Source organism: Myotis daubentonii, chromosome 12 (genome assembly GCF_963259705.1).
Source record: "Myotis daubentonii chromosome 12, mMyoDau2.1, whole genome shotgun sequence".
Lineage (NCBI taxonomy): Eukaryota > Metazoa > Chordata > Mammalia > Chiroptera > Vespertilionidae > Myotis > Myotis daubentonii.
Window position 1 is genome coordinate 21,611,269 of NC_081851.1, and position 23,290 is coordinate 21,634,558.

A 23,290-nucleotide genomic window follows, 5' to 3' on the forward strand; every position below is an offset into this window, starting at 1 on the left:
TGAATGACTTTTCTTCTTACCCAGTTCCATTTAAAACACCTAATAGATTCACATCCTTTCTTTGAATTCTTTCAGTCTAGCCTACACCTTTATCATCAAAGGGTCCCATTACTGCAGTAGTCACTTTCTGGTTCCAATTCTTCCAATTTCACCATTGAAGAGAGTTATGCTATGATGTCATCACAAGTAAGGCCTCCCCCCCCCCCCCAATAAACAAAGATTCATTTCTCACATAAAACATGATGTGAGTCAGTCTGTCTACTCCAAAGTCAAGAGAAAGCTGGAGGATTTTGTAGAATATTTTTAATGGCCATCACTTCTGTCCACGTCTCATAAAACAGAACCCACCACCAAGAGGCTAGAAAAGTAAACAAGCACCTCAATATTTGGTTAATATCAATAGCTGTTGGTTACATTTTGCATATTACTGTTAGGCCATTCTTTCCAAATGACCCTTCTACCATCTTTGTCTTATGCAGGATGCAAAATTGCTCCTCAATGGAAGTGTCCCTGAATATAAAGGTTTGGCTTGATGTGATCCCACATTGCTGAACTTTTAAGTCTTGACTCTCCAAAATCTTCGTTCCCTAGGCCCAGCCCAATATTTTTATTTTACCAAATAAAATAACTTTAGGCATTTGCTTAAGGTGAACCCCAACTTGCTAATGTCCCTGTTGATCTTGGCCCACCTTTCTTAGAGCAGATGAAGGATTTCCATGTGTGGACTTCTGAAGCCACATGAAGAAAAACACTCTAGAACAGGGGTGGGCAAACTTTTTGACTCGAGGGCCACAATGGGTTCTTAAACTGGACCGGAGGGCCGGAACAAAAGTATGGATGGAGTGTTTGTGTGAACTAATATAAATTCAAAGTAAACATCATTACATTAAAGGGTACGGTCTTTTTTTTTTTAGTTTTATTCATTTCAAACGGGTCGGATCCGGCCCGCGGGCTGTAGTTTGCCCACGGCTGCTCTAGAATCTATTGAAGTAGATAATAACTGATAATATTTAATGTTACATAGAAAATAAAAGGGATTATTGATAACCTTTTGGCTGGTGACTGTCTCAGAGTTCTAAATCTTTCATTTACAGCTTTGTTAAATGTAAATTGAGGATCAAATATTTCTCTAAGATATTCTGGCAATGTCAGCAAGATGAGACTAGAATTCAGAATTTTAACAGATTTTTGAGTACAGAGGTAAATAAAACTAAGTGGGGGCATCAATATAATAGTTCTTTGTTACCTTTTTAAATTTGGTATTCAGAGGATTTGTTGTTCTATAATCCTGCCTCTTACATCTTTTTTTTTTAATTGATATTTAGAGAGAGTGGAAGGTAGAGAGAGAGAAAAACATCACCTGCAACGGGACACATGCCCTGACCAGGAATCGAGCGGGCAGGTGCATGGGATGACACCCAAATAACTGAGCCTCACCAGCCAAGGGATTTTTTTTAAAAATGTGAAATACTGTTGCAATTCCTGCTTAAAGTTCTGAAGGGCCATTTTACCTTTTAATTGGTATCTCACAATAGGGCATGTAGTAGTGGAGGCCTTAAATTTTGAGGTTTTCATTACACCTAATGGCCATTAGTAGGATCCAATCTTGGAATCAGAAATTGGCCAAATTAGAAGTATGTCAGCATTCTTAAGACAAAAGGTGGAATACTTGGTACTGTTTGTAATGTTTTAGCCTAAGACTTTGAAATTAGTTTCAAGGAAATGAAATAATCTCTCTGGTGCTTAAATAAGCCCTATCTAAATTATAAAAGAAGTGAATACTTACCACACATATTAACAGAAGTACTCCATAAATCAACTCTTCAAAGGAAAGGTTCTGCAATGCTAGGAACTTTGAAATAAAGGGAGTATGATAGAGAAAATCTGAGCACTGAATTAACAAATACCTATCTAGTCCCAAACCAAATGCACTTTCTAGAACTAGGAAAATAAACATCAAGCTAATATTGATTTAGGACTGCAAATACTTTACACTGTTGTGCTAATAGCTTTTAGTCCACTCTACATGGAGCTTCATGGAGCTCTGGTTTGGGTTATATGTTATTGTTCTTCACTTCAGCTCCAAAAGACCCCTACATTCCCTGACCTTTGACTCTTCTCCCTCTAACCTGACCTTTAGTGAACCAACCTGTCACCCAACTGTTCTTGTTTCTAGGGTGGTGGTTGTTTTTATCTTTGCTTTAATCTTATTGATGACTACTAGTAAGATTCCTTGATCTGGCCCTGATATTCCACTGATACCATGGATACGCTGCCTTCCTTTCTCATCACATATTCACTCATAGCTACTGAAGAAAAAATATTCATACCAAAAAGTTCAAAGTCCAGTTGCAACAGTCAGCTTCAGTCTGTGCAGGTAGGAGGATGGGTCCTAGGCTTAAGAAGTCAGCAATAATGAACCAGAAGATGGGGCTGTCTAATCTCAAATACCACCAAGTCAAAGTCAACTCCAGACAAAGCTCATCTGAGTAGTCAGTACAAAAGCAGCATAGGTGAGAATATAACTGAAATCCAGGCCATCAAGTCCTATTAGACACGATGTCCTCAACATCAGCATCTGTGAAACCAAATGCAGACTCCTAATGAGAATGAAGATTCCAAATGAGAATTCCTGCTTAGTAATGAAGCAGTTGAGAGAGAGAGAGAGCATGAGCGCCAAGATAAGGACAGGATCCTCATGTCTAGGTGTGTTTTTTAAGAAGCACAATTACTTTAATTTTTTGGTGCCATGTCGGCACTCCAGCAGATGGATAGAGAATTAACATGGCATTCTCTTTTTTCATCTTGTTAATAAGCATGGATCTGAGACTTTAGAACAAATGGACTGATGGTGAAGCCAAGTTGCAGAGGGCCACAAAAATCAGTCCCCAAGATAATCAAATATCTGGCCCTTGGTATAGTGCCCAAGCTTGTTGAACATGCCAGAGGTACCGTGTAAGGATGTAGATTTCTTTCCATCATTCATGTGTATTAAACCTGTGCAAAGTCTGCAGAAGAGGCAAATGACTAATTATCCTAGGATTAGCTGTTCAATGTATTGAGCCATTTTATAGAACCTCGTGATAAAGTAATTTGCAGTAGCCAAAGTGCTGATAATGGGCATTGAGTAATGCTTACTATGACAGAGGCTGTTAGCTGCCTAACCTGTAGTCATTATTCTTCTCTTCTTTAATAATAGGAACTCTGAGTCTGTTCTGAGGAGCAGAGTGCCCAACAATATTTCTCAGCCTCTCTTGCAGGGAAGTATTAGGACAATGAATTGCTGCTATATTAAATATCAGTCCAATGGTATATGGATATATTAAATACCAAGCCAATGATATTTATATCTACACTAATAAAAGACAAACATGCAAATTGACTATACCTTCACTATGCCTTAAGTCACGCCCACCAGCCAATCAGAGCGACTATATGCAAATTAACCCAACCAAGATGGCAGCCAGCAACCACGGAGCTGGAGCGAGCAGGAGGCTTCCCTCCCACCCGCCCTGGCCAGCTCTGAGCTCCACTCAAAGCAACAAAGTTTCAATTATAGAAGGTAAATAAATCCCAGAATAAAAAAAGAAAAAGAAAAAAAGGAGAGGCTGGGAGCTTCCGTCGCTGGAGGGGTTTGGCCAGCCTGAAAACAGCCCTCAGCCCCTCACCCAGACTGGCCAGGCACCCCAGTGGGGACCCCCCACCCTAAAGGGGGTGTGGCCAGCCTGAAAACAGCCATCAGCCCCTCACCCAGGCTGGCCAAACCTCCATGGGGTGAGGGTCCCCACTGGGGCGGGGGGGGGGGCTTGACCAGCCTGCAAACAGCCATCAGCCACTCACCCAGGCTGGCCAGGCACCCCAGTAGGGACCCCTACCCTGAAGGGGGTGTGACCAGCTGCAAACAGCCATCAGCCCCTCACCCAGGCTGGCCAGGCACCCTAGCAGGACCCCCACTCTGATCCTGGACATCCTTCAGGGAAAACCAGCCAGCCCCCACCTGTGCACCAGGCCTCTATCCTATCTAATAAAAGAGAAACAAGCAAATTGACCATAACCCTGACACCCTTCCCATTGACTAATCAGCAGGATAAATTAACTGCCAACCAAGATGGCGGCCGGCAGCCACGCAGCTGAAGCGAACAGGAGGCTTGCTTGCTCCAGTGACGGAGGAAGCCAATGTTCCCGGCCAGCTGCTGCCAGCCTCTGAGCTACACTCTAAGCAACTATGTTGCAATTATAGAAACTAAACAAGCTCCAGAGACCTGCTTTCAGCCAACTTCAGCCTCAGAGCTTAGAGCGGCTGTGATGGCAACAGAGTTTCAATTATAGAAGCCAAACAGACCCAGAAACCTGCTTTCAGCCCTTAGAGCTGGAGCTGGCTCTCAGCTCCAGTGACAGCTATAGAAGGTAAATAAATCCCAGAATAAAAAAATGAAAAAAAAAAGGAGAGGCTGGGAGCCTAAGTTGCCCTCCAGCCTGAAAATGGCTCTCAGGCCCTCGCCCAGACTGGCCAGGCACCCCAGTGGGGACCGCCACCCTGAAGGGGTGTGACCAGCTGCAAACAGCCTTCAGCTTGTCATCCAGGCTGGCCAGGCACCCAAGCGGGACCCCCACCCTGATCCGGGACACTTTCAGGGCAAACCAGCCAGCCCCCACCTGTGCACCAGGCCTCTATCCTATACTACAGGCAGGGTGGGACAGCACGAGCTGCCATCCGGGCCCCATGTGCAGCCCTGGGCAGCAGGGCATAAGCCCTGCCCCCAGCCAGGACCCCTGTGTGCCACCTGAGCCCCCAGCCGGGACCCCTGTGCCACCTAAGCCCCGCACTGCTAAGCCCTGCCCCCAGTTGGGACCCTATGACTATTGGAGAGCAGGAAAGTGCTGCTGGGCCCTGGGTCGCTGTGGTGATCCGGCCATCAATAAGTAGAAAAGTGCGGCCTCTAGGCAGCCCCCAGCTGTGCCTGATCCAGGAGCAGGAAAGCAAGCCTGGCCTGAGGGCAGCCCCCAGCTGGGCCTGATCCAGGAGCAGGAAAGCAAGCCTGGCCTGAGGGCAGCCCCCAGCTGGGCCTGATCCAGGAGCAGGAAAGCAAGCCTGACCTGCAGGCAACCCCCAGCTGTGCCTTCTCCCTGGTCGCCATGAGGATCCGGGAGCAGGAAAGCAAGGATGGCCTGTGGGCAGCCCCAAACTTTCCCTGCTCCCTGGTCTCAATGGTGATCCAGGAGCAGGAAAGCAAGCCTGGCCTGTGGGCAGCCCCAAGCTGGGCCTGCTCCTCGGTTGCCATGGAGACCTGGGAGCGGGAAAGCCCTGCCTGTGGGTAGCCCCCAGCTGGGCCTGCTCCCCAGTCACCATGGCGATCCAGGAGCAGGAAAGCCCAGCTTGCAAGCAGCACCCCCATCCTGGCCATAGTTCAAGGGAGAGTACAACATGCAGTGGAGGCCAGGAGCCTGAGAGATCAACACAGAGGGGCTCCTGCTCCAAGCCTCCATGGTGTGGCCGGGGGCAGGCCCCCAGCAGACACACACACACACACACACACACACACACACACACAGTGCCTGCTCTGAGCCTCCAATGTGGCTGGGGGCAGACCCCCAGTGGGGACACACACACACACACACACACACACACACGGCAACTGCTTTGAGCCTACGTGGTGTGGCTGGGGGCAGGCCCTAGCAGACAGACAGACAGACACACACACACACACACACACACACACACACACGGGATGCCTGCTCCAAGCCTCTGCTGCCAGACAGTGGCCATCAGTAGTACATCCACTGAGGGCTCCCGGACTGAGAGGGGCAGGCAGGGCTGAGGGAGCCCCACCCCCCCAGTGCATGAATTTTGTGCACCAGGCCTCTAGTCCCATATAATAAAAGGGTAATATGGAAATTAACCCTAATAGCAGAATGACTCGGAATGACTGGTCATTATAACACACACTGACCACCAGGGGGCAGATGCTCAATGCAGGAGCAGTCCCCTGGTGGTCAGTGCACTCCCACAGGCGGAGGTCTGCTCAGCCACAAGCCAGGCTGATGGCTGCTAGCACAGCGGTAGTGGCGGGAGCCTCTCTCGCCTCCTCAGCAGCACTAAGGATGTCTGACTGCAGCTTAGGCCTGCTCCCCGCTGGTAAGTGGACATCCCCGAGGGCTGCTGGGCTGCCAGAGGTATGTCTGACTGCCAGCTTGGGCCCATTCCCCCAGGGAGCGGGCCTAAGCCAGCAGATGGACATCCTCTGAGGAGTCCCAGACTGCAAGAGGGCATAGGCCCGGCTGAGGGGACTCCCCCCCGCAGTGCACAAATTTTTGTGCACTGGGCCTCTAGTATATATATAAAAGGCTAATATGCTAAGTGTCCATCCAGGTAATGACGTCACGTAGCAATGCCCAGCTTCCTCTCCCTAGCGACTAGCCTCCTTGGAGTTTCTTCAGCCCAGGAACACAACTTGCTTTATAGCCAGGTGGAAACATTTCACACTGTAACCAAATATCTGTGAAGCGTTTTCCCGTGCCTCATCTCATTTGATCCTCACAGAAGTCCTGGAGTAGGTAGATAGGAGACTCAGTGGAATCCTATTTTCTTTTCATAAGCCGGAAAACAGAGAGTTAAAAAGCTCAGAAACTTGGCCCAACTAAAAAGAAATGGTGGACCTTGAAAATGACTTGAGGTTTTCTCACTGTGCAGAATATAGTCAAACACTGCTGCAGTTAAATATTTTACCCTTTGTTCTCCCTGTGTGATCTACAGTAATAATGTGCTTCATGTTGATATTTACTGCTATGTTGCTGACAATTACCTGAAAAAGAAGTTGGGGTGCTTCATTGGGCTGGAAAAAGCTGAGTTAAATCAGAAAGCAGGTCTAATTAAGTAAGCTTATTCTATATATATAAAAGGCTAAGTTGACTCGCACATGTGCAATACATATAAAGCTCTCGCTGGCGCCAATCACATGTGTGTGTTTCATTCTGTCATGTCGATCAAGAATTTAGTTGACACTTCTGTTATAGAGAAAGGGCGATATTAAAATATTTCTTCTAACTAATTTCCTTTCAATGTGCATGAATTCGTGCACCAGCCACTAGTATTGATATATTTGGAATTTGTTGGACATGACTTCCAGCAAGGCACCTGTCAGGTGCAAGCTCCTCAGCTAAGGACTTAACCCTCCTGGGTGACAGGAATCAGAACATGCATGTGCAAGCAGGCAAATGGGACATCCTTTATTCCACACAAAAGCAGCCACAGTAGGCTGGTCAATAGCAGCTTATATGCAGGCTGAAACAAAAGTGGTGCTTTGACAAATGGTAACATCAGTATTTTGGTGTTACCACTTGGCAAAGGCACGTCTTCACAGTTTAATTAGGATTCCCAGGCTCAGAGTCCTGAACAGCCTGATTATGAGTCCCAGGCTCAGAGCGGCCTTGACCATCCAGTGCACTCTAAACAGGGACCCCACAGCACCTTAAAAGCCTGAGGGGCAGCTAAAAATTCCCTTTTGTTCTTGTCCTTCCCTTCTTTCTACCTGGAATGTGAATAATGGCTGAAGATATAAATTGGCAGTTGACCATATTTGGATGGTATAGGTTTCCCCTACCATCACTGAGCCCTTGGACATTCCAACATTTAGTTGGTTCCCAAATGAGCACCTTCAGTATCACTTGGGTACTTCTTAGAAATGCAAATCCTCAGGCCCAGTGTTCAAGGAGCCATCCAGGTGATTCTGATCATGCAACAGACAATTTGAGAAACACTGGTTTGGAGACTGGGAAGAGAAGGAACTACTTAAGGCAGTGGTTCTCAACCTTGGCTGCACATTAGAATCACCTGGGCCTCATCCTCCAGAAATTCTGTTTCTTTGTTATGGGGTGGGGCCACAACATTAGTAACAAAGAAACAGAATTTCCAGAGGATGAGGCCCAGAAACCAGGATGTTAAAAAGATTCCCAGGTGATTCTAATGTGCAGCCAAGGTTGAGAACCACTGACTTAAGGAGACTAAGGAGTGACCAGACAAGGAGGGAATAATCAGTTTTATCAACTACTGTTAAAAATTGAGAGGATGGAGAACTGACCATTGATTTGGTAAAAAAAAAAAAAAAAAAAAAAAAGACAGGGGATTTCTGTGGTTAGTAAAAATGAGGATATTTCCTGGTATTCCGACATGTCAACTGGTGGGACATTACATACTAGTACCCCCCCCCCCTTTTTTTAAGAAATTGCCCATTTCTGCTGATGGAAGGGGGTGGGAACTCCCTTTCGCAGTTCTTTGAGTCATCAGGGTCATATTCTCCATATGTCCCCTCTCCTCCAGGCCTAGCCAATTGGGCCAAAAGCAGACAACCTAGAGACCAGTGAAGAGGTCAGTGTGGCTATGTGTGCAACAGAAACCAAATACAATAGGGGTTTATACAAAATACCAGTTTACACCTCACTCATGTTAAAAAGCACAAGATCTGTTCCACCAAACCCGTGGTCGGCAAACCGCGGCACAGGAGCCACATGCGGCTCTTTGGCCCCTTGAGTGTGGCTCTTCCACAAAATACCACGTGCGGGCGCGCACGTACAGTGCGATTGAAACTTCGTCGCCCATGCGCAGGAGTCAGTATTTTGTGGAAGAGCCACACTCAAGGGGCCAAAGAGCCGCATGTGGCTTGCGAGCGGCAGTTTGACGAGCCGCAGTTTGCCGACCACTGCACCAAACTGTCAGGGGGCACTTCTTTGTTTTGTTGGTCCGCCATTCCTAGGGTGTTAACCTTGTCCACATGCTCATGACGACTTGTCCGTGTTCCAGCCAGCATGCAGGCGCTTTCCTCTTCACTGTAAAAACCGCTCTTCCTTCCATCCTCCTGGCAAGAGGCGGGGGTGCCGAGAAGTGTCGTCTTTACTCTGGGAAGCCTAAGGCCTGGCTAAAACTGCGGACTCTATTAAGAGGCCAAACAAACCTTGTGGCTTGTAGCGAAACACAGTCTGGCTGATTTGATTTTCTTTCTTGGATTTGATCTGGGTGGAAAATTAGTTACTTTATAGTGGGAGGATAAGCAAGAGAGCATGCACTAGCCTGGAGATACCGACTCCCTGCCGGCGGCTCCAGAGCTGCTGGGGAGTCTGGAGGCGCTGCAGGTTCATCTCCTTGCGGTCCGCGGGACCTGTGGGGACCTGGCTTTTTCTGGGTTGAGGTAATTTCCGGGGCTGAGATCCTCCTTTCCCTTATCCCGAGGTGCAGCCCGGAATAAACATCCCGGGTTCCTTGGGGTGATCTCCGTCCCCACCACAAGGGGCCTAAAGCCGGGGAGACGCAGTACAGGGGACGCGATGCAGGCGCCTCCCCTCCGAGCGAGCTCGGCAGCCGAGGCGGGAATCCTGTGGATGGGGGCGCGGCCCTCCGCGGGGTCCAGTTGCAGGGAGTGAGGGTTCCGAGCGAGGTGCGGTTCGGCGCGGCCGAGGGCATCTTTCGGGGCCAGAGCCCAGAGACGGCCTAGAAGAAGGGGTAACCTTTCTTGTGCCTGGAAGGCGACTTCCGAGCGGCCGAGCACTCCCGGGGACCTGCACTCGCTGACGGGATACAAGGCCGTGACAGCGGAAGGCTGCCTGACAGGAGTGCCCCGGAGCCTCTGGGAAGCAGCGTCCGGTGACGTGCTACACCGCGCAGAGGGTTCTGGGAGTTGTAGTTCGACCTTGTTTTCGGGCTGGCGGGTCTTGGACCCGCTGGCTCCTAGATGCCTGTCTCTGGCCCGGCTTCCTCCGTGTCTAGCGTGAAATCGAGCCTGGGGTGGAGGAGGGCTGAGCGCGGGTCCTCTCAACCCGAGTGGCTGGAGGGAGGGCGCAGGGAGCCCCCGGGTAGGCGCCCGGCGGCCCGGTGAGGGTCGCGCGCTTCCCCGGGCCTCTGGGTGGACAGAGCGGTGGACCCTGGTCTCGCGGTGGGGGCCTCCTGCACGGCCCAGGGAGGGAGTCGCCGTTCAGCCTGGGGGCAGAGGTGAGAATTTCGGAGGAATACGCGGTGCCTGCTGTAGAGATGAAAGGAGAAAGGCTGCCCTCTGGCTGGGGCCGGCTCGAATGGGCGGCATCCGACTTCTCTGGGAGAGCCCCTTCCCGGAGGGAGAGCCGCTACCTGCACTGCCTGCTTGCCTGTAGGGTGCGCCTGCCTCCTTGCCCCCAAATCTACAGATCTGTTTGACTTTTGATAAGGACTAACTCTTGTTGGGAAGGAGATACGACCCTTTTGGCAGATGGGAAAGTGAGGATTTGAGAAGTCATAAGATTTGTCTAGAATCCTTGATATTTCCCTTCAAGACCCATCGCTTTACTGCGAAAGCAAGTATTGTATCCGAAAAACCAGTGTTCAAAAAGAATTTAGTCTTCCTCCCTCCAGTGAGCCTGGAATAGAGCCGGAGTGAATCCTTAAGGGATGCAGGGATTGACACAGATTCTTTGATTATTATTTTGACTATCGCTCAGCAGATGACAGAAATATGTGTTTAACTTATGTGTCTAGAGGAGTTCTGTTGAAGCTTAAGGAAGCGGAGGATAGGAGGACCCTGAGGCAGCCATGGTCATGGCCGTCTTGATTCAGAGATGTTGTGGGATTATCCCTTGGTTCCCTGGGTGATTCTTTTAGGTGACAAGTAGATGTGTGTGGCAGTTTTAGCGAGTTCACTGCAAGGCAAGAGTAATCATCCTGGCTCCTTTCTCCACTTCTAGGGTCACTTTCTGAGGACTCAGACCTTCTCCATGCTGGGAACCCAGAAGAAAGGGGTGTGCTCACTGTGCTGCTGACCCCTGCAGCCCAGGTGGGTCTAGATTACTTCTTTTCCCCCTTCTGTTCTCAGATCATGGATATGGTTTCTTCCATTGTTATGGAATTGCTCAGCTCTGAGTCCTAGACCACTGTGTTTACCCTGATAAACTGAGGAGAGATGAACTTCATGACACATGCTCCTCACTGTACAGAACTTTCCCTCCTGGCATTACTTCTCCCCTCCCCACTTAGTGCTTAATGCACACTTAGTAGCTCTGCAGTAATGTAGTTGGCCTCATGGTGAAAGGCAAAGTAATAACTTGCTCCTATCTCATGAAGTTAACGAGGAGGTAAGATGTAGATAAGTAAAATAATTCAATAGCAAGAAGAAATATACATACATATTTTTAAATGCAGGAATGCCTGGCAGGGTCAAGTCATAATAGAACCTGGGAGAGGTTTGCCATCCTCTAGAATATTGGGGGGGAAAAGACTGGGATCAAAAGCTGCACTTTCAAAAACAAGAGAGAGTATGGAGTTGGAGGGTAAAATATAGGCATGTTCCAAGAGAGACCAGCTTTGGCAGAGAAAAGTCTCCAAGTGATGAGAGAGTTGGAGGTCTTTAAGGGGTGTGTGTGTATCTCTGTGGAGTGTGCAGGAGTGTGGTGAGGGAAGCTGGGGTATGTTGTAGCCAGACCACAGGAAAACCTACACTGGGTCTTATTCCCAAGGCCCACAGGATGAAACGTGCCACGGCCGATTGGAGAGAGAAGATTGGTCAAAATGCTTCTCTAGGGGCTGGCCTAGGACACTGAGAAAGGCAGACCCGGGGTAAAGGCTCTGGAACCACTTTTTAGCCTCAGCCCTGGCCTCATAGCACACAGGTGCAGAAGGTTCGTGTGAAACTCTGGGAGAAAACACCAGTACTGGTTCTGATGTGTGAATTTGTAGATTTCCTTCAGAGGAAAGGAAGGCTGGAGAGAAAGTCGGTAGCATCTGCTGGACAGTGTCTGCTTAGTCTGCCCATGCCCCCAGCGCCAGCACATGCACACTGAGCAGTAGCTCCATAAATGAATTTGATTACTGAGGTTTTCTCAGGGAACTGACGTCTGAAAGGAACTGCCAGTTTGTCTGTTATTGTGAGCATTGTTTGTGAAGAAAGAAGACTATAAATTACAGTTGCCCCTTGAACAACACGGTTTGAACTGCACAGGTCCAATTATATGCCAGTTTTTTTCAATCCTATATGAAAGCATAATATGCAAATCGACGGAAGGGCAGAAAGACTGGTCGCTATGATGCGCACTGACCACCAGGAGGCAGATGCTCAATGCAGGAGCTGCTCCCTGGTGGTCAGTGCGCTCCCACAGGGGGAGCACTGCTCAGCCAGATGGCTGGCTAGCCCAGCAATGGTGATGGGAGACTCTCCTGTCTCTGCTGCAGGCGGGCTGTAAGGAGCGAGGGGTCCCGGACTGCAAGAGGGATGTCTGCCTGCCAGCTTAGGGGGCTTAGGGATTGGGCCTAAGCTGGCAGGCAGACATCCCCCGAGGGGTCCCAGACTGCGAGAAGGTGCAAGCCGGGCTGAGGCCCTCCAACCCCCCAGTGCATGAATCTTGTGCACCGGGCTTCTAGTATATACTATAAATATATTTTCCTAGTGATTTCCTTAATAAAGTTTTCTTTAGCTTACTTAAAAATACAGTATACAATATGTGCAATATACAAAAATGTGTTAATAGACTTTATGTTATTGGTAAGGATAGGCTATTAGTAGTTAAATCTTGGGGAAGTCAAAAGTTATATGTGAATGTTCAGCTGTGCAGGGTGGGATATCAGCACTCCTGATCTCCCTGTTGTTCAAGGGTCAACTATGTTTTGCTTGTGTTGATCACTCCTGAAGTGTTTGGCCTTAAGGGACCATCAACTAAAATAAGAGAGTAGTGATTTCATACTTCAAGTATTAGAATAATGAATTAAATTATTTTGGGCAGGGGATTTTCAAAGTAGGTAGTTTTTTAAATGTATTTCATTATGTGAATTGTTTGATCAGTTGTTCTTGAAGAGCTATGTCATACACTTTACAATACTGAATATGAACAGTTAACCTTTATATTCATACATACGTTCAGGGAGCTATGACAACAGTGGTGGTTCAAAAAGGGATAAGACTGGTTCATTTGCTAGCATCCCCCAGGGACTGATCTATTTTAATGTGTCTCATTTAAGTTGAATTTGTATAGAAATTTTTTTACAGAATTAGAAAAATGATTAGACATTTCACTTAGCAGCAGTAAGCAGACTCAGTTACACATTCAAAGGAGCATTATCCACCCTGCTCCCTCATCCCACATTTTAGCAGACAGTCTAAACTTTGTGCCTAACATCTAGATCAAGGTTAGGCTACATTCCTGCAATGTTTGCAGTGTTTGACACTTTTTTTTTTAAAGATACAGACACACTTTTATTAAATAACTTCACAACAATTACTTTTAAGGCCAATTCTGAGAATGTAACCTTTCTGTGTGCCCCCACAAAAGGTAATTTTTGTGTATTTCTTTATTGATAAACACACAAGATTGTTATAAAAATAACGTTGAAATCAATCTATTTTAAGTCTCTGAAATATCAACAGCTCTCCTTCACATCACACTCAAAATTTAAAAAAAGACAAAAAGGCTGTTTCATTCCCAGTTTCAACCAAATTTCTTTCTCTAATTCTTCTTCTTTTTTTTTTTAATCCTCACCCGAGGATATTTTTTCCATTGATTTCTAGAGAGAGTGGACCGGGAATAGAACCTGTGACCCTTTAGCCTACAGGCTGATACTCTAACCACTAAATAAAACTGGCCAGGGCCTTTTCCTAATTCTTATGTCCTCAAATACATCCTTTAAATCAGAGGTGACCAACCTTTTGGACCTCACAGACCACCGGTTGGCAACCACTGCTTTAAACCTCCATCCAAAGACTTAGTTGTTGGCAAAACATTAATTTGTAAAGTCCAATGCTTACATACTATCTTTTCCCCCCCACTTTATTTTATTTCAAGAAAAACTTTTAAATATAATAATGTTACATGCAGTAAACCTTGATATTTCAAGAAAAATGATCTTAAATATAATAATGTTACATGCAGTAAACAATATCTCAAGAAAAACGATTTTAAATATGATAATGTTACATGCAATAAACACCAATTGTTCAAGAAAAATAATCTTACATATAATACGTGCAGTAAACATTAATTTTCAAGAATAAAAGGATTTTAAGTATAATAATATTACCAAAACTGCTAACATAGTATGATATCACAAAAGTTGTAAGAAATATTAAAAATCTGAAAATAACAGGATTGCTTTTATTATATTCTAGAATATTTTTCCCCCTCTGGCTCTATTTTTGTTCATCAGTTTGTGTTGTTCATTATATTTCACAAATGATTGAGGTCTTGTGATATTTATCTTTCTCTGACTGGCTTATTTCACTTAGCATGATGCTCTCCAGGTCCATCCATGCTGTTGCAAATAGTAAGAGTTCCTTCTTTTTTATAGCACCGTAGTATTCCATTGGGTAGATGTACCACAGTTTTCTAATCCACTCATCTGCTGATGGGCACTTGGGCTGTTTCCAAATCTTAGCTATTGTAAATTGTGCTGCTATGAACATAGGGGTGCATATATCCTTTCTGATTGGTGTTTCTGATTTCTTGGGATATATTTCTAGAAGTGGGATCACTGGGTCAAATGGGAGTTCCATTTTTAATTTTTTGAGAAAACTCCATACTGTTCTCCACAGTGGCTGCACCAGTCTGCACTCCCACCTGCAGTGCACGAGGGTTCCTTTTTCTCTGCATCCTCGCCAGCACTTGTCATTTGTTGATGATAGCCATTCTGACAGGTGTGAGTTGATACCTCATTGTCGTTTTGATTTGCATCTCTCAGATGATTAATGACTTTGAGCATGTTTTCATGTCTCTTGGCCTCCCCCACAGCTGAGATATCTCTTCGGGACTTCAGTTGCTGTCTGTGGGTGCCTGGCCAGCCCTTTCATGCCTCCTCCCCTCCTCCCAGTCTCTATGTGGTCTCCACCTTTGGTTCTTAGATATCAGGGTTCTCTTCTGTTGAGTTTTCCATTGATTATTTAGGAAGCCTTTCCGTATTTCAGTTGTATTTCCAGCTTGTTCCTGGGAGCATGTCCATGCAGCATCCTCCTACTCTGCCTCCATTTTTAATCCCTTACATACTATCTTGAGGGAAGGGCAGTCCTATCGCTTCAACCTCAAGCTCAATGAAGGCAGTGACCACCTTCTTCTGCATCCCCCTATAGGACTTAGACCAGGGGTCCTCAAACTACGGCCCGCAGGCCACATGCAAATACAAATATTGTATTTGTTCCCGTTTTGTTTTTTTACTTCAAAATAAGATATGTGCAGTATGCATAGGAATTTGTTCTTAGTTTTTTTTTTAAACTATAGTCCGGCCCTCCAACGGTCTGAGGGACAGTGAACTGGTCCCCTGTTTAAAAAGTTTGAGGACCCCTGACTTAGACCTTAACATTTAGAATAGTTCTTGGTTTACTAGTATAGGCAGGCAGGTTGGAGAGTGAACTTTATTTTCTCCTCTTTCCTCCTTGGTGTTTCCCTCCTTTCCTCTTGCACCCAAGCCAGGTAGCCCACAATTCATCTTGCCTCCCAAGCCTCCTTGGCTCTTCCCCTCCCATCCCTCTGGGTGGGTGGACCCCCCTTCTTTTTGCCTCCAGGACCCTGCCCCGCCTTTCTCTTGCTCATTTGGCTCATCTTCCTCCTCTTGGCCACTTCCTTCTGGTCCTCCTCTTTCATCTGCTTATAGGTGGCCCTCATCACGTACAACTGAGGCTTTTTGCTGTTCATGACTCACAGCATCTCCAACTGGCTTTTTTCTCCCCTGCAAAGTCCTTGAAAGGGCCTGAAACTTCCTCTTCTTGCCAGATCCTTGGGGCACCTTCTCTTTGGGAGGTGCACCTAGAAGTGCCCCACAGAAGCAGTGGAGACCTTGGCCACTTGCAAGGCATGGCCCTGCTCCTCCTTACTCTGGTGTCTGGTAGGGTGCATATCGGCCTGTGCACATGGGCTAAATTATGCAGCCAGTTCCGCTCGTTCTTGGCCACCTGTTTCTTCTTAGCCTGAATCTACTTGGTGAACAGATCCTCCAAGGGGTCAGCATTGCTGGACACCTTGATCAGCCATTCCTTGGTGTTGTCGCGGGCGTGCTGGTAGTCCCAGCGGTGCCACCATGGCCACTTACCTCACCCCACACCAGAGTGGTTTTCTTCTTGGGTCAAATGCCCTTGAGGCATGCGAACTGCTGCCAGCTTATAAGCTGCATGGCCAGGGCACCAACTTCTTGTGTGGCAAGCAAGTGGTGGGCTCCGGCAGCCACACCACCAGTGCCTCCTCCTTGAGCTCCATGGTTGCTGAGCAGCTGCATGTTGTCCCGCACCAAGGCCTACAGTTCGCTCACCAAGGCCCACAGTTCAGCCTCCAGTTATGGGTCCCTGCACTGCAGACCCATGAAGGGCTTCCAGTCAGAGGCCAGCAGGTTACCCAGGTGGAACTCCAGCTCCAGCTCCTGGTGCACCATGATGTGCTGCATCTTCTTGGCTTCATCCTGCTCGGCCTTTGCCAGAAGCTTGTCCACGCTCTGTACCTCCATGGCTCCAGTTTGGCTCACTAGCTCTGGAAGACAGATCCTGCTTGATACACTTCTGTTCCCCTCCCCACCTCTGTTCCCATGCACACTTTTATAGAACACCCCATTTAAAAGGTTGTTTCTACGGATTCTTGTTCAAGTGTTCCTTCCTTCCTTCAACTGTCTGACCGATACAGTGTGCCAGATACCAGGGCTGCTTCAGTGAGGGAAAACAGAACTGGCCTCTGCTCTCCAGGTGCTTAATGGTGAATGAGACAGAGAGATATTGATCAGAAAGTCTCCTCAATGTGTGCATGATCTAAGAGAAGGGAAGGAACATGGTGCTACAACCCAGAGAGTCCGGGAAGTCTTCCCTGAAGGGTAACACCTGAGCTGAGATCTGAAATGTGAGTGGGATTTGGAGAGCTGAAGGATGCGCAAGGGGAGAGCATTGTGGAAAGGCGGCCACACACAGCCCAGAGACTGCAGAAGGAGCAGTGTATGGTGGAGTTGAGGGCAGATGACAGGAGGGAGTCAGACCCATCAGGCCTCTATGATGCTGGCAATTGAGATATGTCAAAGACAAGTCATAGTGCTTCTTTTAAGTGGAAAGGTATGTACGTATAAGAAAAAACATACTGCATATAGGGTTCAGTACTGTCTGCAGTTTCAGGCATCTGCTGTGGATCTTAGAACATGTTCCTCACAAATAAGGGGGGACTGTTATACACCAGAGAATCTTAGTGTTGGAAGGGATGTTAGAGGTCATTTTGTCTAGCCTTCCCATCCTTCATGTCTTCCTTCTTCTGTCTGTCACTTTGAGTCCTTCCTAGAGACCTCTGGAAGGTGGTCCTTTGGTGAGCATGGATGTATTTGGTTTTTCAGGAGTCGCTCATGATCAGGGATATGGCTGAGGCTCTCGCCCAGTGGGGACAGCTGAACCCTCCGCAGGGAGATGTGCCTGAGAAGCATAGGAATCTGGTCTTGCTGGGTAAGGATAGCTCCTCGGTCCCTGTGAGCTTTGCTTCCTCAGTTCCAAGGAACTCAGAGGTTCTTAGATTAACCAGTTAACTGCCATGATATTTTGAATTTAATTTAAAAAGGTCCGCCACTTGTTATCTATAGACGCTTATGGCATACAAATGGTTAAAAGAGTCTTAATTTCTAAAAGGCCTGAGACATGTAATTTCTGCTTTTTGTTTCTGGATATTGTTAACCCCTAGAGTTAGAAATGGACTTCTTTTTATTGAATTAGTAATAGCCTTCTTTTCTATTATCTGACCAAAGATATTAAGATGAAGTTCTAGTGAAAATACTTCTTAAGAAGTGGGTGCTTATGATTTTAATAGGGAGAGGTAGAAATAGGGACTTAATTGTTCTGAACTCAAATAGACCCCGTATCAACCTTCCTGTCTCCTGAGCACTGGTGAGGGGGAAATCCAGGACCCACCTCTCATATAGGGTCTTTCCTAATGACCAAAGAGCTAATCCTGGGCTTTTTACCAGACTTCTTTTTCTTTCCGTGAACAGGGCTTCCAATTTCCAAGCCTGATGTAATCTCTCAGTTGGAGTCTGGGGAGAAGCTGGAGAGAGAAGCCTCAAAAACCACTAGTCCAGGTGAGTGCGCGTTGGAAACAGAGAACTTAAAACCCTCATGGCCATTGAAATGCTTGTGAAGGAGCCTTTCAGATTTTGCTAGACCATAGAAAAGTTGAAGTCCCTTTCTCCTGTGCCACACTTTACCCTCTGTGGATGATGATCCTATATAATAAAAGGCTAATATGCAAATTGACCAAATTGCGGAACGACCGGTTGCCATGACGTGCACTGACCACCCAGGGGCAGACGCTCAACACAGGGGCTTCCCTGAATGGTCAGTGCGCTCCCACAGGGGGAGCACTGCTCAGCTAGAAGTGGGGAGTGGGCTTAAACTGTCAGTCGGACATCCCCTATGGGGTCCTGGACTGCAAAAGGACACAGGCTGGGCTGAGGTGCCCGTACCCCCCACCCCACGCCCCCTGAGTGCACAAATTTTGTGCACTTGGGCCTCTAGTCTGTTATAAATTCATAATTTTATATTTTAGAAAGTACTTTCTACTCTTTTAAACCAATCCCCCCTCTCCCCAATAAAGTGAAATGAAAGTAGCATTTTAATGTATGTTAATAATTTGCATGGGTGCAAGGCTCTAAACCAGGCTTTTCATGTATGTTATTTTACCGCTGAGGGTAGTGTGACTCTTTGTCTAACAGCAATGGCTATAAATTGATCTCTGAATTTCCCCTTGACTTCTATTTAAGCAGAGGCAGCATAGCATGTGGTTATGAGTTCAGACTTTGGACCCAACCTTCCCAGGTACAAGCCAAAATCTCAGCTACTCAAGCTCTGTGACCTGTAATAAGTTAATTATCCTCTTAGCTGGAAGTCCATTTGCCTGTAACCTGTATCTATCTATTTGTCCTTTAAAATCTCAGGCACTTCCCTAATTAGGATATGTAGTTGAGAACATTTGATCATATTGACTTATTGTATATACCATCATGATTGGAATGGATATTAAAGACCATTTATGCCTGGAAATGTTTAAACGTTTTTAGCAGTGAAGCTTCCCCTCCAAACCCTTACTAAAAAGGCTAGCATTTGGGGGTAGCAATCCTGACAGGTTGGGGACCAATCTGAGTACATGGGGATTTGACCTTCCACTCTCTACATGCTATTCTTTTTTTTTTTTTTTTTTTTAAACCAACTTAGTTTTATTTTACTCTTTGTGGGGTATAGGGCAGTCAGAGAATGACCAGTTGCTTCTGAATTACTAAGCTTTGTGATGATTTGAATTTGTAGATTTTTTTAAAGTGTGTTTTTATTGATATTAGAGAGAGAGAGAAAGGGAAGGGGAGAGAAACATGGATGAGAAAGAGAAACATCAATTGGCTGCCTCCTGCACGGCCCCTACTGGAGACTGAGCCCACAACCCAGGCATGTATGTGCCCTACTGGGACCCTTCATTCTGAAGGCCAACACTCCATCCACTGAGCAAAACTGGCTAGGCCCCCACTGGGAATTGAACTGGTGACCTCTTGGTGCATGGGATAACACTCAACCAACTGAGCCACACTGGCCAGGGCGAATTTGTAGATCTTGACCATTTTGAATGCTAGTTCCTAGAATATGTGTCTCATCTCAGGACAGTAGAACTAACAGATTTTTGTGTGAGAGTGGTAGTTTTGGAAGGTTAGTCTGTTAGTGTTGAGTGGGACATTTTGGAATGGGAAAAGATTGGCAGAAGGAGATCAGCTAATGATAGTCATTCTAAAGGTGTGAAGTGATAATGCCATGGTGTGGTGCTGGCAGTGGGCAGTCTCTGGGAAACTATATTTCTCTGACCCCAGACCTGTTTCCCCAGACTGTTTTTTATGCCTCTGCTTAGTCTTGTTCCATTAGTTTTTCTCATTTCCTAGCCGCTGGACAGAGGAATTGTGAAGGCCTACTCACCCTCTCCCTGTATGCAGCTGTACTTCTTTGCCCAGTCATCTTTCTTTTCTCATGTTCTCTTAAGATTGCAAGGCTGTTTTGAGAGCTTTTAAGTTCATGTGTTCCCTGTAGCATTTTTTGTTTGTTTTACTGTTCCCACCACAGTAATTACCTTACTCTCAGTTTAGTAAATGATACATGTTCATTTTTGTTTCTGTTAGGCTGGGAGATAAGACCAGAAGGCAAGGAGCTAACTCAAGAGCAGGATGTTTCTGAAGAAGAGTCAGCCCCTGGAGTGTTAATTGAAAGATTTCCAAAGGAAGGTGACAGTGGATGTGAGGATTCTCTAGAGAGTCATCAGGAAAACCAGGAGAAACATTTAATACAAGAAGTTGTCACTCAGAAGAAATCTGGGGAGAGAAGTTACCAGTGTGATGAATTTGGAAGAAATTTTGGCCGGAGGTCATTACTTGTTCAACAGCAAGGAGAAAGACTACATAATTGTGATTCATTGAAAAAGAACCTAAAACAAAATTCAGATCTAATGAGGCATAAGAGAATTTGTGCAGGGAAAAAACCCTGGAAGTGTAATGAGTGTGAGAAAGCCTTTAGTTATTACTCAGCTTTTGTTTTGCATCAGAGAATTCACACAGGAGAAAAGCCCTATGAGTGTAATGAGTGTGGCAAAGCCTTTAGCCAGAGCATACACCTTACTCTCCACCAGAGAATTCATACCGGAGAAAAGCCCTACAGATGTCACGAATGTGGGAAAGCCTTTAGTCACCGATCAGCCCTTATTCGCCATCACATAATTCACACTGGAGAGAAACCCTATGAATGCAATGAATGTGGGAAGGCCTTTAATCAGAGCTCATATCTCACTCAACATCAGCGAATCCACACCGGAGAGAAACCTTATGAGTGTAATGAATGTGGGAAGGCCTTCAGCCAAAGCACATTTCTTACCCAGCATCAGGTCATTCACACTGGAGAGAAACCCTACAAGTGTAACGAATGTGGGAAAGCTTTCAGTGATCGTTCAGGCCTCATCCAGCACCAGAGAACTCATACTGGGGAGAGGCCTTATGAGTGTAATGAATGTGGGAAAGCCTTTGGCTACTGTTCAGCCCTGACTCAACACCAGAGAACTCACACAGGGGAGAAACCCTATAAATGCAGTAATTGTGCCAAAGCCTTCAGTGACCGTTCAGCCCTCATCCGTCATCAAAGAACACACACTGGAGAGAAACCTTACAAGTGTAATGATTGTGGGAAAGCCTTCAGCCAGAGCTCATCTCTCACAAAGCACCAGAAAACTCACACTGGAGAAAAACCTTATAAGTGTAAGGAATGTGGAAAAGCCTTCAGCCAGAGTTCATCCCTTTCTCAACATCAGAAGACTCATGCTGGAGGGAAAACCAAAGAATATGGAAAAGTCTTTAGTGAGCATTCAGCCTTTGGCCAGCAAAATAGAATTCATAATGGTTAAAGACTGTAAATTTTTTTCCTGGGTGTGACTAATCATCTGAGTAGTTATCTCAATCAACAATTCTTGAGGGGGCAATTGTTGATTGAGATAACTACTCAGATGATTACGCACATCCAGGGAAAAATGAGGCCTGTGAGTTAGCCAGTCACAAAGTTCCCATGAGGGCATCTTCCCCTGAATCCACAGCACATTGGCCTGGCAGTTCACTTTTGTACTTTGTGTCTTTTAGACCTTGCTTATTGAGACATCTACTGAAAAATCATGTTAATTACCAGGGTCAGACCTGTAGCCTAGAAAGGGGGAGTGCAGAGGGGCCTTTGATGTTTTCTGTGTTTTAAGCTGGGTTACTTGATAATGCGCTTATTTATGAAGATTTACCTTCATTGTATGTAGTTTGTACTTTAGACTTTTTCATACCATAGTAAAATTTAGTTGTAGGCCTGAACTGACACTGAATATTAGGTTGTGAAAATTTGAAAAGACTTTGAAATACTTGCCTTTCACCATTTTATTTTTGGGTAGAAGAAGATGACATGATACATATATTTTTTAATTGAAACTTTGAAGGTTATTATTAGAAACGTTTTGAGTGCCGTGTTTTTAATTTTTGAATTTGACTAAGATATATCTTTGTGTAGATTTCTTTGAATTTATCCTGTTTGCTAAGCTTGAATCTGTAGGTTTATGTCTTTTGCTAAATTGGGGGAATTTTCAGCTATCATTTCTTTGAATACATTTTCAGCCTCCACCTCCCAAACCTTCTCTCCTTCCAGGATGCTGAAACAAATGTTAGGTCGTTGCTTGTAATATCACAGGTTCCTGAGACTCTATTCATTGTTTTTCACTATATGTTTATCTTAACCTGCTCAGGCTGTCATTGAAATAACATGCCATAGACTGGGTGGTTCAAACAACAGAAATTTATTCCTCAGAATTATGGAGGATTCAAGTCCAAGATCAAGGTGTTGGCTTCGGTCTCTGGTCCTGGATCTCTTCCTGGCTTTCTTGCCTGCTGTATCTTCTCATGGCCTTTCCTTGATGTATGCCTGTGGAAAGAGCGGCAAGATCTCTCTTCCTTAGCTTTAAAGGCCACCAGCCCTATCAGATTAGGACCCCAACCTTATGACCTCATTTAACCTTAATTACCTCTAAAAAGTCCTTTCTCCAAATACTGTCACATTTGGAAGTAGCATTCAGCATATGAATTTGGGAGGGACACAATTCATAGCATTTGCCCCTGGCCCCCCAAATTCACATTCTTCTCACATGCAAAATACATTCATTTCATCCCAACAACTCTCAAAGTCTGAACGTATGCTAGCATCAACTCTGACGTCCACAGTTTCACCTACAGATCACGTAAAGCAGGTATGGGTTAGACTCAAGGTACATTTCAGATTCAAGGCAGATTCCTCTCTGCTGTGAACTTATGAAACCAGACCAATGGTGGGACAGGCACAGGACAGATGATCCACTCTAAAAGGAGAGGAAGGAAGGAAGGAAGGGAGAGAGGGAGGAAGGGAGGGAGGGAGGGAGGGAGGGAGGGAGGGAGGGAGGAAGGAAGGAAGGAAGGAAGGAAGGGAGGGAGGGAGGGAGAGAGGGAGGGAGGGAGGGAGTAAATAGGTCCCAAGCAAGTTCAAAACCCAGTGGGCAATTCCATCAGATCTTGATGCCTTACCTTCCAGATTCCCTAAAGCAGGGGTTCCACCTTCACAATCCTCTGCTTCAGCAGTCCTGCCCCTGAGACTGGTCTGGGCAGTCCTACCCCCCAAAGCTTCAGTGTTAGGCCATGTGGCCTGTTGACACTTCAGGGTCCTCCCCATCTGTTGGAACTGAAGAGGTAGCCTGATGGTCTCTGAATCTATTCAGTCATGCTCCCCTTTCCTTGTAGCATAGGGCACATTTGCAGCTCTGCTATCTGGTCCTA

General features: G+C 46.1%; 1 protein-coding gene and 1 pseudogene across 1 annotated transcript; one reads left to right on the plus strand and one right to left on the minus strand.

The window, feature by feature from the left end:
• Positions 1-9,646: 9,646 nt before the first annotated feature.
• ZNF892 (zinc finger protein 892) lies at positions 9,647-22,892 on the plus strand. The gene is made up of 5 exons (XM_059659110.1): positions 9,647-9,979; positions 10,705-10,793; positions 17,291-17,396; positions 17,936-18,022; positions 20,096-22,892. The coding sequence occupies exons 3-5, from the start codon at positions 17,300-17,302 to the stop codon at positions 21,361-21,363; spliced, it is 1,452 nt and encodes a 483-aa protein (XP_059515093.1). The 5' UTR covers positions 9,647-9,979; positions 10,705-10,793; positions 17,291-17,299; the 3' UTR covers positions 21,364-22,892.
• On the minus strand, positions 15,074-16,429 carry LOC132213075 (ribosome biogenesis regulatory protein homolog; annotated as a pseudogene).
• Positions 22,893-23,290: the final 398 nt, after the last annotated feature.

Bases quoted from the DNA above. Each gene is read 5' to 3' on its own strand.
- ZNF892 (XM_059659110.1), top strand. From the start codon at position 17,300: ATGATCAGGGATATGGCTGAGGCTCTCGCCCAGTGGGGACAGCTGAAC. The intron at 17,397-17,935 runs GTAAGGATAGCT...TTCCGTGAACAG, and splicing joins TAGGAATCTGGTCTTGCTGG to GGCTTCCAATTTCCAAGCCT. The intron at 18,023-20,095 runs GTGAGTGCGCGT...TGTTTCTGTTAG, and splicing joins CTCAAAAACCACTAGTCCAG to GCTGGGAGATAAGACCAGAA.